Source organism: Platichthys flesus, chromosome 4, assembly GCF_949316205.1.
Source record: "Platichthys flesus chromosome 4, fPlaFle2.1, whole genome shotgun sequence".
NCBI classification, from domain to species: domain Eukaryota; kingdom Metazoa; phylum Chordata; class Actinopteri; order Pleuronectiformes; family Pleuronectidae; genus Platichthys; species Platichthys flesus.
In genome coordinates this window covers 7,843,566-7,858,390 of record NC_084948.1, presented here as the reverse complement: position 1 = coordinate 7,858,390, position 14,825 = coordinate 7,843,566, and the positions used below count along the sequence as shown (strand labels likewise).

The 14,825-nt window shown below is 39.7% G+C and overlaps 2 protein-coding genes across 2 annotated transcripts; both read right to left on the bottom strand.

Annotated features, from left to right (window-relative positions):
* Positions 1–47: 47 nt before the first annotated feature.
* On the bottom strand, positions 48–7,483 carry tekt1 (tektin 1). Its single transcript, XM_062385744.1, has 8 exons — positions 7,407–7,483; positions 4,570–4,748; positions 4,323–4,485; positions 2,500–2,628; positions 2,195–2,341; positions 1,799–2,024; positions 574–770; positions 48–236 (listed from the first exon to the last, which is right to left on the bottom strand). The coding sequence occupies exons 2-8, from the start codon at positions 4,727–4,729 to the stop codon at positions 77–79; spliced, it is 1,182 nt and encodes a 393-aa protein (XP_062241728.1). The 5' UTR covers positions 4,730–4,748; positions 7,407–7,483; the 3' UTR covers positions 48–76.
* A 2,798-nt stretch (positions 7,484–10,281) lies between these two features.
* On the bottom strand, positions 10,282–13,546 carry xaf1 (XIAP associated factor 1). The gene is made up of 7 exons (XM_062386766.1): positions 13,394–13,546; positions 12,611–12,746; positions 12,474–12,530; positions 11,923–12,148; positions 11,755–11,816; positions 11,182–11,439; positions 10,282–11,094 (listed from the first exon to the last, which is right to left on the bottom strand). The coding sequence occupies exons 1-7, from the start codon at positions 13,429–13,431 to the stop codon at positions 11,062–11,064; spliced, it is 810 nt and encodes a 269-aa protein (XP_062242750.1). The 5' UTR covers positions 13,432–13,546; the 3' UTR covers positions 10,282–11,061.
* Positions 13,547–14,825: the final 1,279 nt, after the last annotated feature.

Below are 14,825 nucleotides of genomic sequence, written 5' to 3'. Positions count from 1 at the left end.
CTAACTTAATTTCATATGAATGCTGCATTGTGAAATCAACCACGGCCATGTGCAGAGCCCTCCTGTTGCTGACTGTTCAGAAGTTGTGTATGACAATGGACTCCCTGTGCTGGGCGCAAATGACCTCATCGACGTAGAGAGCGGTGGCCTTCATGTTGATGTGATCCTGCAGCTCGCGCTGGCAGCGAACCAGAGCACACTGCGCCTCCTCCGACCGGGCCACTGCCTCACCCAGTCTGAAGTTGGAGAGATACAGAGACTTGGTTAGATCTCTTAACAAGACACCAGCATGTATGAGAAGGACAGCAAGAAAGTAGGACCAAGTGTTGACACAGCATCAAAAATGAGGTATCAAGTAAATATCAAATATCAATATTTCCTTGGTTTTATATTTCTACTCATAATGTTTGACCTGTTAAATTTGCCATTTTATTCTCCTAATTTATTCCCATTTTTATTATTACTAGATTTTTTTAATTAGCAGCTATGACATCTGTGTATCCCCACAGGCATCTTTTCACTTGTTTTTAATACATCTTCTCTTCACATTGACGTGGATGTTCCATGTCTTACGTTCTGATGTGGGCTTTGAGCTGCTGGACCTCAGTGAGCAGCTGCATCTGTGCCGGATCGTGACATCGCTCTCTGTCAGGCCTCTGGTGACGCAAATCCATCCGTGCCTGGGCCAGACTCAGGAACTCTTCCTTCTGTGTGATGGCCACCTGGAGATCCTCTCGGATCTTCTGAACGCTGGAAAACTCAGACAGAATCTAGAGAGGACGGACGTTTGACACCAGGTCAACCAGTGTTTACACTTACTGGTACATTTGCACAAAGTTTATATCAATCTTTGATATAAACCTGATACAAGAACAGGACCACACCATTGAAAAAATGAAAAAGCTGTACAAATAAATTATTGAGCAAATGATATGAAGTAAAACAAACAACTGAATGTATTTGTAATGCACATTATAGTTCCATCTTTAATAAATAAATTTGTCCTTTACTTTTATCATACAATATTACTAAGAGACTATAACCAGATTGGGTTTGTTGTTATAAGGTTGTAACAACACAGCCTGATGATTTTAACATCCACGAGTGATGAACCATGAGCTGACTATTGACACCAAATTACTGTTTAAAGTCTTACTTTAGGCTGAATGATGTTAAAATGACTGAATTTTTTTTAACAAAATAGACACCGACTGGGTGTGACCAGTAGCCTACAGTGGCTAACGTTATGACACTTAAATATGTGTAGCTGTAATTAAAGGTTTGTGATTTATAACATCTACCTACTTGTTTTATTTACAGATTACCTTTAAGCATTTATATTAAATATTTAGCTGCCACTTGTTGCAGAGAAACTCAAATGTTCTAGTAGTTTTACCATTTACAGTAAAGTTGTCTTTTGACACCAGCGACCGCTTTAAATAGTTTAAGCCAACAAATAAATAGTTGTGCATGCACGATCATGGCCTGTCACAAAACAGTAACCTTATATCATATTTAGTGATCATTTTATAATAATAAAAATGAAACTTCATGTCTCTTAAAGTATCAACTCCACTGTGATTCCTGTTATTTCAATCTTTCCCAAGGAAAATAATCTGTCACATTATTTTCCACCAGTCAATCCAGAAATGTCATTTTTTTTAATAGAACCCTTTTGACTAAACTCTAATTATGATTATAAAATCTGCCGTCTTCGGCCTGAATTTTTTTCCTCTCACCTCACTCGATCTCTCTGGAAAATATACACCACACTCCACTGCTCTGCTCTTCACTTTACCTTGTTCAGTTGACTCTCCATCTGGTTCTTGGCAGACTTGATTTGATTGACGTTCAGCTGAAAGGCTATTTTTGTAGCCTGGACCTGCTTCAGCATGTCAGCAGCCGTCTGGTCCAGGACAGACTCCGCGAAGGCCCGCAGTGACAGCGAGTTGGTCTTCTGCCGCTCCGCTTTGGCTATGTTCATCTCGGAGGTGCTCTCCCACTGCTGAGGAGTCACTGCCGAACTGAGAGACGGAGACATGCGAACACAACTACTTTGAAAACCTGGAAAGTACATTTCATTTGGTGCATTTGCAGAGTGTGGATATGTTGAGGGGAATATGAGAGACCAGACAAGGATTTCAAATCCTCCAAATATTTTCACCTTCACAGGGTAAAGATCGGCGTAGCTCACCTCTGCGAAAGACTCTTGTTTTTTTTGGAATCCAGCTGTGTTTTGATGGAATTGATGGTCATGAGGGTGCAGGTGTGGTCGATGCACTGAGCCTTATACTTTTCCTTCAGATCTTCCTCTAAATGGTACCTGGCAGATTGGTTCAGTCTGGAACACACAACAATATGTTCTGTCTTGATTTTAAAATCAACTCTAGCCAGGGATTTGATAGTCCTGCTGGTTTTCGCGACAATAAACATTTAAAAATCAAAAAAGGTTTGAAGACATTTGAGTCCACAGGGTCACACCTCGTCCGTCCCTCTTACCGAATCTGCTCAGATATCTGCTCCACTACACGCTGCAGGAGGGTAGCCGCCCCCTCTGCAGCATCCCCCTCCCTCTGCAGCTCTCTGGTCACCTCATCCTGCTGGGTCTCAGTGGGAGGACGGTTGATCCTGCAGGAAACAGAATACATTAAAATGACTTTTATCACCTGCATATCCATCCTGCTGCTGCATCGGTAAAAGATGCACAAAGCTTCTCAATCCTCAGATTCAAGGTTTATTTGCTGAAGTTGTCGCCCTGAGTCTGCTGATGGATGAAATGCTTTTAACTTAATTTGTCTCATGTCTGCATCCTCTGTTAGCATCCAGCCATCATATCATAGATCATAAAGGCTGTAGAACGTATCCATGCATCCTTTCTCTTTACCGTTTTCCTTTGAGGGTCCAGGGGCACGTGCTTGAACCAATCCCAGCGGACATTTGTGGGGAGGTAACTAATTCCATCACAGGACCAACATTGAGAGACAAACAGCCTTCACTCAAGTTAATCTAACCCTAATCTGCATAAATGTCCTAACCTGTGAGGATGGAATTTGAACTTTCCTTGTCCAATATTGTCTCACTGTAAAAACGTTCAAATTGCACATATCTAACTTTCATACTTTACATCTCTATTTCTAGTATTTTTAACCTGTAAATAATGATCCCAAGTTTTATATTTTTGCCAATGCACAGACCTACAGCAGATTGACCATTTACAACACAAGTAGATTCCATGTGTAATCGTACTTGTCAATAAAACCCCAATTCTGATTCTTACTCAAGTATCTGGACTGTGGGAGGAAGCCAATGTAAATAGACAAAACCCAGGCAGACACGGCAAGAACATGCAAACTCCACACAGAGAGGGCCCAGCCAAACTGGGATTAAAACTAACAACCATTTCATTATTAATGGACTTTGACCTTCACATTGTGATACGAAAGTCTTAAGCATTCCATCACCGTGCTTGTACACCTTATATAAAATCTAAGATAATATGACTTGATGACATAAAAACGCATAGGCGCAACTCCTGATGACAGTAATGATGGCTCTGACCCATTCAGGTGCACGTGTAGCCTACCACATTAAAAGTTACTCAGTGTCTGACAAATTTAAATATCTGCCATAAAAAGGCCTTATGAACAGAATCGGATGATAGAATAGATTTCCCTATTACGTGTTATCATTTATGCATAAGCTTGACAGTGAAAGAAAAAGTTTGTACAAAAAACTTTAGACTGAGTTCCTGAAAAATAAAGATGCTTTTCAAATCGGTAAAACAAAAGATATATATGCTGTAAGGGACTACTAGGAACTATCCAAACACTACATTGGATCTCTGTATCTGATATCATTTTTGGTAATGATAAGTATCATGATGCAGGAGTTATGTCTTGCTGTGTTATGATATATTGTGATACTGAGAGCAAGGCAATTATGTAATTGTAATTTGATGAAAGCTGGTTCTCTGATAGACTTCTCGCTCAATGTGAGCTGGGATCTGTGGTTGGGATCGGCCCCAGCTTCCCCACGTGAGCCATGAAGGACAAGCGGTACAGAGGATGGATGGAAAACTGTCATATGAAAACCAAAGTCAACACTGCTTTCTAGTGGTTGGGGGTTTAAAGACAATGTGAAAGGAACCAGGCTGCTAAGAGTATTTGACTGTAAATTATCAATTCAAAATCAATAGTGTTGTTGCGAAATTTCACATCCTAATACTCAAGTGCATCAGTATTCCCTTTAACATCACTTCACTGTAGTTAATTGTTCCTCTGGCTAATCAATATCCTGTTTAGTCCATCATCTTCCAGCCTCACCTCTCCTGCAGACAGAGAGTAGTGACCCTCAGAGGCTCCTTGCAGGCCTCCAGCGCCTTCACCACCCGGCCCTGGAACGCTGTGAGGTTATCAATCTCCTCAATGATCTCCTCCTTCAGCTCCAACTCCTTCTTCAGGAACTGGATGTCTTTGACCCTCTGATCTGAGAAGCAGATGAATAAAGCGTTGCAATAAAGCCTGAACATCAACCCCTCTTCACCAATCACAGACATTGTCGCCTACTCACCAAGTTGTATGTTGTCATTATGATGCATGCGTTTAGATGCCTTATGAGTCTCTTGGATCAGCCTCATACATTCTCCACTGAAGAGCTCTGACTTTTTCCTTGTGACCTCAATACTCCTGAGATCAGGTGGAGCTGTTTGCTGAGGAATGCTTTGGTCCATGTTGCTGTAGTTTTAACTCCTGCATTCACCACAACATATTAATATTAATTTTTGTCAAATTTTTACAATAAATGTAATTCTGTTAAAGCAGGTCATAGGTTAACACACTTTCAAACTTCGAACGACGTATAATGGAAAATATTTTGTAATAATTATGATAAAAATAACAAATACAGCCAAATTCCTAAAAATGTTTATATAAGTGAAAGATGGCATTAAAGAGTCATTGGAAAGTACCAGAGGTGGGACCAAGTCATTTTTTTGCAAGTCCCAAGTAAGTCTCAAGTCTTTGCCCTCAAGTCCCGAGTCAAGTCCCAAGTCAAGACAGGCAAGTCCCGAGTCAAGTCCAAAGTCAAGACTGACAAGTCTCAAGTCAAGTCCAAGTCCTGCAGTTTGAGTTTCGAATCTTTTCGAGTCCTTTTGATCACTGAGTAATAATATATTTATACAGATCATGTATGCTTTTAAAATCTGTATTTATTTATTTATTAAAACAAGTGCAATTGAAATTACAGAAAAAAATTGTGCCAACATTGCACTTCCCTATTGCACTATTAACCAGTCATTTTTAACATTTAACTCATATTTTGCAAGAATATTCTTCATTTTAAACCACTCCTACAGAATGAAAACATTTGAAAAAACAAGTGCAACTGTAATTATTTGTACAAAAGTGCTAACAGTGTATTTTGCATTTTAACTAGTTCCACAGCAGTTTCTGTCCTGTCCTGTGTTTATCTCATCTCATTTATCTCACCTCATATTGTCTGTGTGTGTGTGTGTACATGTGAGAAACATAACAAATACTTGAACATAACAATGAACAGGGTTGTGCTTTTTATATGTCAGGGCCCTATGCTGCATTGCATTTGCAAAAGACCAAATTGGCCAAAAGTCTGTCAGTCATTTGTGCACGATGTGGACGTAGTATGATTCCACCCAGTGCCGCTGCGAGCCATTTTGGTGCCCTAAGCATAACTCCTCTATGATTACGTTAAATAATCATCAATAAGTACAAACAAGAATAATCAATCTTCTTTAACTTTTTTTGAGCAATTTAATATATCTCTTGTTCTGCCTTTTTTGTGATATACATGGCTAAAAGGTACCTAATATTTCTATACTGAAATGATATCGGCATTATAATTGTAAGCTAATTTATTTACTGACGTTATTGTTGAGGGTTGATTTGTATTTCCGGTTTTAAGTGGGTTGTTGGTAGTGACTCTTGTTTTGAAAGGGGGTTTTAAAGGAAGTGGGTGCTGTGATGAGTGAAGTTGTAAAATGAACGGAGAATAAACGGGTGTGCTGTCCCGAGCGCATGACCTGCTCTCATGTCCTTTGTCGGCTGAAGCCGGACTTGTGATACAACCAAACGCTCGGCTACATAATTATAATAACTATGATAATTTTTCAGTTGCTTTTTTTTGGTGCCCCCTCAGGACTTGGTGCCCAATGCACAGCGCGTAGTGGGCGTTTTGGGAGCGGCGGCGCTGCACACACAGACTCACACAAACACGATGACAGATACAGAGCGCTCCTTAATAACATACTTTTTAATCTTTGTGTTTTGGGGAAAGGAGCAAGTCTTATCAAGTCAAACGGCTCAAGTCCAAGTGAAGTCACGAGTCATTGATTTTGAAGTCCAAGTCGAGTTGCAAGTCTCTTTACATTTTGTCAAGTCGAGTCTAAAGTCATCAAATTCATGACTCGAGTCTGACTCGAGTCCAAGTCATGTGACTCGAGTCCACACCTCTGGAAAGTACTGCTTAAGTAATTTCCTTCATAGTGAACGAATAACAGCCATGAAACAGTTTTTCCTTAATGATATGAAATGATTTAAAAAACAACAGGCCTTAGGAGTTCTTCCAATAAACATCTATAAACTTACTGTCGCTAGCTTCCTACCGTTAACAAACACACGATACAGTGAGCTCCAACTTTACTTGATAACCCTTTGATACACAAGCTATGCAAACCCCTTCTAATGTACAACATAGGTCCAAAATTATTTCATTTCCTGTGTGATTTCATGCATGGCTCTGTGTTTCTTTGTTATATTCCTTTATAGCTTATTATTCTATGTCATCAAAGGGGCTTGGAATCACCCAAGACACACCCACAACTCGCATAGCCTACTTACACTCTGGATGAATACAGATCTAAAGCAAATCAATCAGTCCATTAAGTATATATTGTCATATTTCAGGTTTTATTTTGTTGATCTAGCTATGATAGCTAGCCGGAAAAGAAGCTAGCTAGCTAACACCTAGTTAGTATTGTTCATATATCTCTTTCTCACTAGTAATGGATTGTAAAATAAGACTTTCATACATCAGAGGGACAAAAGCAGCTGTGTGAAGTGACAGGTGTTCCTTAGTGAAAACAAACTCTATGGGTCATTTTTTGTAAAAGTCTGTTTAGAAAGTAAGAAAGGAAAAAGGAAATAATGATTTGTGACAATCCAAAACAAATATTTAATGAATGCTTAGATAAAATGATAAAACACATTTATTCACTGGAAAGAAATAGACAATTAAAACAGAGCCGGGTCTCTTTTGACCCATGTTGTGTAACCAAGGGTTAAGCTAGCTGTTGGTCAGAAACGTGTGTTTTCAAACTATTAGCTACTAGCATTAAAGAAACAAACATGTATCTTCATCCACCAAAGACCTACCTTGTTCTGTAAGGCTTAAAAAAACGTACAAAATCAAACCGTTTTTTATCCTCCTCAGCTCTGGGCTCCCGTAGAACAACACAGATGGTTACTAAGGCAACAGTGTGTCATGGACGGATACGGATCGATTTTACCGGAGCTGACGTCCCCCACGCACGCACGCACACACACATACACACACACACACACACACACACACACACACACACACACACACACACACACACACTTACAATATATATATATATATATATATATATACATACACATGTAGGCTTTGTGCATATACATATATGACGCATATGTATATGTACACACATACGTATATAGTGTCCAGTGTTGTGCAAGTTCACACCTCTCATGAACTAGTTCAAAGTTCAGTTCATACAAGTAAACATGAATAGTTCACGTTCATAGTTCACCATTTAAATTCTGAACTAGTTCATAGTTCAGTTCATTTCATAGTTTTAAGGTGGAACGTGAGAATGAAAGACTTAACCTGATAAAGAAAACCTTATCCATCACTACCCCTTGCCTTTACTGTCGGAATCTATATCAGACAGTGTGTAAAAATCCTTCAGATAATAATAAGGTGCATCGGATCTCGGATGTAGTTGCTGAGTCTGCGTCTCTGCTTTCTCTTTAAAAAACACATTTATTCACCACCTGTGACGACCAGCATCATTAACCCCTGAACCAGCGCAGAGACATGATGATGATGATGACAAATTAAATATACAAAATTAAATTAATTAAATTAAATTAAATATAAAAAAAATTAAGATAAATTAAATGAAAAAAAATACGCACACATTCTACGCAGAAGCCCATTGCACACATTCTGCGCAGAATCGAACTGCGCACATCCTGTGCAGAAGCCTACAGCGCACAATTAATTTAAATGTACATAGTGTACGATATTTTGCAATTAATAGGAGAAATCTTGCCAGTTTGAAGAGTTTAGTATATTGCCAGCTAGAAGATGGGAAAGAGTGGGATTTGAGCCCCGGGTCCTTCTTGTTGGAGTCAGCTCGCACAGAATTTGCGCTTCCGCCTCAGGTGTGTCCCTGACGCTGCGGTGATAGACTCCGGTTAGAGTCGAAGATGAATCAAAAAAAGATTACATTTTCACGTGCACAATTCAGAAAGCACAGCAAAGTAGAGGAGGAGAAGAGAGAACAATATAGAGGTAAGAATCATCTCGATTGTGGACATCATTAATGTTTATTTGTGTCGACATGACTGTCAGTACCGGACTCTTCAATATTTTTCATTATATATTTTTATTGTTTTTTATAGCTTACAAATTTATCTGCCTGCGTGTGCATCTGTATACAGTCCAAAAGTTCTTGGTGATGCATGACAGTTTGCGTGTGTATGTTGGGGGATGCCAATTTGAAATCTCGCCTAGGGCGCCAACATTACCAGGGCCAGTGAGCTGAGCTCCCAACTACGGTTCGCAGCCGAGACACTGGCCAGAGAAGAAAACACTTGGAATACGTTGCTTGTTTGGTCTGCATATATGTGCCATGAGTGATGGATAACGTAGTGCGAAGTCGAGTTAGTTGGTTTAGGTAAGCCTACATCGCGGACATTTTACGGGCACTGAGCAACGACATGGTACTAGCATTCGATTTAGAGGAGAAAGTATGGAAATGTCCTGAGGGTCACTGAACAGGTAGGGGTGGGGCACGTGACAGTTCAAGGCCAATGGCTGTAGGGTTTTGTGGGATGGCAGGCTCTCATTGGCTGATAAGTTGCCAAATCAAGGGTGAATGAGGAAGGGGAGTGAAGAATACAGTGGTGGACATAGTTATATATATAAAGGCTAGATGTCTCGGGCAACCGCGTCGAACGTCCGCACATTGTAGCCATCTTGCCACAATCGGCTCGCTCACCCATAACATTGTGTTGTAGTTGTGCGTACTTTTTAAATAAACATGTCAAATTTCATCCGATTATTAAACGGTTTGGTTTGTTATAAACGTCAGAGATGTAGTTATGACACTGCATACTTATGAATAATTAAGTTTTTTCTAAAAAATAGAATAACCTTATGTACAAGATTTCCCTTTACAAATATACAACAAGAATTATTTTATTTTATTTAAAAAGTACATGTTCCACTACCAACACAATGTTATGTGTGGGCGAGCCGCCTGTGGCGAGATGGCCGCCATTTGAGGACGTTCGACTCCGTTGGCCGGAAGGACATCTAGCCTTTATATAAATATATCTATTGAAGTGGATGATAGGAGTGTCGGAGTTACGAACAAGAAGTGTGTCGTGTTCGCTGGACTTCAATACACACACACCAAGAGAGATGTTTCCTGTCGTCTATATGCGAGAACGCTACAATATGAACGTGTTCACCTTTTAATTCATTATCATGTCATTGAGTTGCGTTTAGCTCATCGTTCTCATAAAAGTGAACGTGTTCAATGAACGTGTTCTTTTGCGTTCATTCATGCACAACACCGATAGTGTCTTTGCAGAAGTGCAAGATGAGCTCAATATTCATTGATAAGATTAAGATACACATACACACACACACAACATGCAAGGGGGAAATTTGTTTTCTGCTATGATCCATCTGGTGAACACAGGAGGACACACAGAGCAGTGGGCAGCCATACAAGGCGCCCCAGGGAGCAGGTGTTAGGGTAGTAAGGTGCCTTGCTCAGGGGCACTTAGACACTTAGACAGTGGGGTGGGGGAGGCGAGAGGGAGGCTGGAGACCGTCTCTTTTAAAGAGCTGAGGCCTGTGTGAAAGGCGGCAAAATGACAAGTTACACGCATGCACAGTGGAGCATGAAATGATTTGTTTTAAATGATTTAAATTTTTGTCATAATGAGAATAATAATAACAAAAACAACCAATTACAAAAATGTTTATTCAAAGGGATAACTCATAAATATCCGTCTATGAAATATGTCTGATTCTTTTTATCATGATTCATAAATTATTTTCCGTGAAATCAATGAAAATGTTAAAAGATTAGTAAATGTAAAAGTAAAAACAAAGGTTCCTGGATCCCAGAGCCCCAAACTTTGATGAGTTCTTCCAAATCCCATAACCCGTCTCTCCATCAAGTTTCATGTTGTTTTTGTATGATCCTACATATAACTAACATATAAACAAACAAATGCAGACAAAAACATAACCTTCTTGGCAGAGATTCACAATATAACCTTGAATCATTAAACATTATGCCAATAACTTCAGCTAGATCAGCTCATCAGATGCCTCTTATTCTAAACATGAATACTACTAAGAGGTGGACTTCAAACACAAAGACTCAACTTGAGTCTCAATATGAAGTTTCAAGCTCAAAACATTGTAGTCAGTGGTTTGGACAGATGTGGTTAGCTTTACAGATCAGCAGCTGTATTTGCATCTAACAGAAAATACTCTCCACGATGTGAAGTTCAGATCATTCCATTGTGAACCATCTCTATATGCAGTCACTAACTAAAACTAAAGGTCAACTAAAATAAAAACTAAATGTAATCCTTTATTGATCGATTCAAACATAAATACATAAAATGTAGCCCATTAATCAATTTACATTTCAACAATTCCAACACTCATCTCTTGCCACTGACATAATGATCAAAGATGTCGCAGGCAGCACATCCATTTCTTCTTCTCTCTTTATTTCAGGTGATTGTAGATTTTGCACTTTGCCTGAAAACACAGAGAGGAGGGAACACCTCTTATAATTGAACTTCATAGAAATGTTTACGCAAATCGTGTGTGATGCAGATATGTCACCTGATGCCTGCGCAGTGTGAAGAGAGGCAGGGCCAGATGACAGTGGGGACAGAGCTTGATCTGGTCTTCATCTCCTTCACCCAGGGTACCATTGTGGGTTGTGTTTGACAGGGAGGCTGCCTTATAGATGCTGCTTAGCTGAGGAATAGTCACCTGCCCAGGGAACTCCTCTTCCTCCTTTTTAACCCTCTCTTCCTTTTTATGCTTCTTCTTTTCCTTTCCAGAGTAGTCCCACCCGGACGCAGAGATACAAGCAAGCTGGTTTGTGTAAATACAGACAAAGGTATTATTTTAACGGCATTACCGGTGGTAACCCATCCAGAAAATGCTCCACAGTGGATTTCTGGACTTAAAGGGATATTTCACAGAAAAATGGAAATTCGTGAAGTGAATACGTTTTATTACGTTTGAAGTATAGGTCACCATTTACTTCAAATGTATTGGATAATTCCCACTCATTCTTACAGGATTTCATAATTTTCAAGTTTTTTCATATACCACAGTTCTATGTTAAGCTTGAAGAATTGTGCCCATAATTTACAAGTGAAATGCTAAGAAGAAAAGAGCTTGTACCTCATGTGTCTCTATGTCCTCAGCAGAAAAAAATCCCATGCATCCGCTGCAGGTAAATGTTACTTTTGCCGTGGTGAGAAAATGAGAATGAGCATGAGTTAATTACTGGAGATGGTGGCTTTTTGAAATGTGTAAACCATATCTGTGCCGAACCCTTCATCCCCTTACTCATGTTTGTTGGTGCGCTGGCCGCTTGAGGAGGACTTGCATGATTGTCAGCAGCCGGGCAGGTCAAGGCGTGCTCCGGCTGGTCCCTCAGTCTGACGTAGCGGCTGCAGTCCCTGCAGAGCTCCGTGCGACTCCCACACGCCAGACAGTGTTCTCCCAGCTGCTTCCACGGCAGCTCCAGATCACAGAACTGACAGGCCTGCAGGCGCTCAACACACTCATCAGACTGGGAGACAGGGACGAGCAGAGTCAGGCGACTAACAACATCTTGAAAATATCTAAAAACATCCAGATACATCCTGTATTTAATACCTAGTGTGTCCTAAAGCACATTACATCCTACTTTTTCCCATAGTGCAACACAATCCATCTTTCTTCACACTCTCTCTGCCTGGTAAACATAGACATCTTTGTAATGTTGACTTTCTGCTAAAAGACATTTCTGTTACATTATTGGAGGGGAGGCTGATGACAAACAAGGGACAGGAAAAATAATAACGTGCGACAGTATACTACTCCCTATGTCCAGCCTGCAGTAACAACCGACTCACCTCGTGATCCTTCAGGCGACAACGCTCCATCTTTTGGTTGCACTTGGGACATCTCGTCTGCAAACAAACAGAGCTGTAAACCTAGTGTAGTGTACTCTTGCCTCTTTCTGTGTGTGAGTGTGTGTGTGTGTGTGTACCGGAGTGTGCTCTTTCTCTCTGTGTTGGTTCAGTTGGTCTCGAGGAACTGCCTCATCACAGTCAGGACAGAGACATAAGAAGCGTCTGCAGTGCGTCTCGTGCAGAGCGAAGTTGGCCTCTGCAACCTCTTTGTGGCTTGAAGAAAGCAGGAGAATGCCAATGGGGAAATTGTATTTAAACAAAAACCTATAGCATGTAGTGTTTACCTAAAACAATGTAAGGAATACGTTTTTTCTTCTCCCAGTGGAAAGAGGATAATAAATGTACTCTTAAACCTATGTCTACAGAATTCATTCACAAAAGGGATTAAGAAGTCACAGTTGCTGAGGGTCACAAAACACAACATGATTCAAGGGACAGTAGTCCTGTCTTCTCAGCATTATTTGTTTCCATCAGTGTTTCAGGACCTGTATGAAATACTGAAATAATGTGTCACATTGTATGGCTCCAATAAGATATATATGTCCACTGTGGTCAAAACTAAACTAATTGAAAAATTCAAGTTAGATAAGAGGTAATCTGAAAGTGAAAGGACACTGAGCATGAGCCTTGAAGCTTTCTTATGGTAAACTCCATTTCAACACTTTGTATTTCTTTATAATCAGATCTTCACATGCACACTATTGGGATTTCATTTCTTACAAACATCGTTTAAACGTGACTCCCAGCAGGAGTTTGTGAGCACTCATAAACCGAATTTTGACCCCACCCTCTGCTAACACGTTCCCAAACACAGAGATTTTTAGCTGCAGTTTGTTGTGAATTCTGAAGTGAACTCTCACCACAGGCCGCAGGTGCGTGTTCCGCCCGTGTTGTCCATGGGGGCTCGGGTTTTCCTCCTGTTATCCACCGACACAAACACTTAAAGATCCACAGCAGGAGTTGGAGTTTCGTTTTGCGTGTTCAACCAAAACAGAAAGTGAAATATTCTGTTCTGTAATGCTGTTGTTTCTCGCATCTACCACAGGGGGTCGCTAAACGTCCTTACTATGGTTTCAATTGTGCAGTTTACTGTGAGTTTACCTGTGAATCTTCGGCAGAACTGCAAACAGCTCAGATTATCAGATTTGGGGAAGTTACACGAAGGACACTTGTTTACAAAGATGCAAAATAAATGGATGGCTTGGAGCTATGTATTTGGGTTATGAATAAAGAGAGCGTTCTGTAAATATACGCAGAGCCAATGCAAAGAAAAGCAAATTGGATTTGTGAAGCTTTGAGCTAGACCAAAAAGAAAGGACGAGTGAGACATCCATAGCAAATACTTCAAACTAATATACAGGGATTTTTTTACAGAGATTCATTTCAACAATTTAATATTGATTGTATTAAAATGTCTTGAAAACATTTACATCAAACTGTTTTACACTCCGTGGTTTCTAAATAAATAAATCATCTTTATTGATATCAGAAGACAGGCTGTACAGTAGGCCTACATATTGTTATGTATTTGAAATAATTTAATTTTTCAATTTTTTATTTATTTCATTAAATTCTTTATTTTATTTTATCTTTTAATACCTTCTTTTAATTGTTGTTATTTTTAACCCACCCTATTATTTATGTCTTTCTATTTTATCTACATGTTTTTTTGGGAGCTCACATCAGTTCAGGACAATCGGGAATAAAGTGTTGGAATAATAGAATGAGTTGAATTATATATGTGGAGTAAAGTGGAGGAAATTATTTTTGTTTGCATTGTGCAATTGGGAAATCACTTTGATATCCATATTTAGTTGTGATGATGATATATATATATATTAAATTGCCATGATGATATTGTGGACAGAGAACGTGACAGAGAAGAAAACGGGAGCAAAGACGAGCAGCATATTCCTGCAGAGCCGGAGGCAGCAATTTCAGGACTGCAGTTCTAGTGCTTGTGTTTTTCATGTCAGCACCACCTTGGGAATTGGATGACAACAGACCTGCATGATGGACGACAGTATAAGTGGGAGTACTGAATCTGAATCACTTCTTATTGGTTTAATGTTAAAAGACACATCCTCTGTCTTGAATAAATATCAAAGTCAAGGTTAATTGAAGTATGAGTATGTGTCTTTGATAGTAAAGGCCTTAAAAACAGTTTTCTCTCTGTTGGCATGCTGCAAAACGTTTTGCCAATTTGTGCACTTGTTTAATGAAACCATAGTGCCGTGTGACATCTTGGTGTGTTTACTTGATGACCATGATGTACAGAATTACACACTTTAT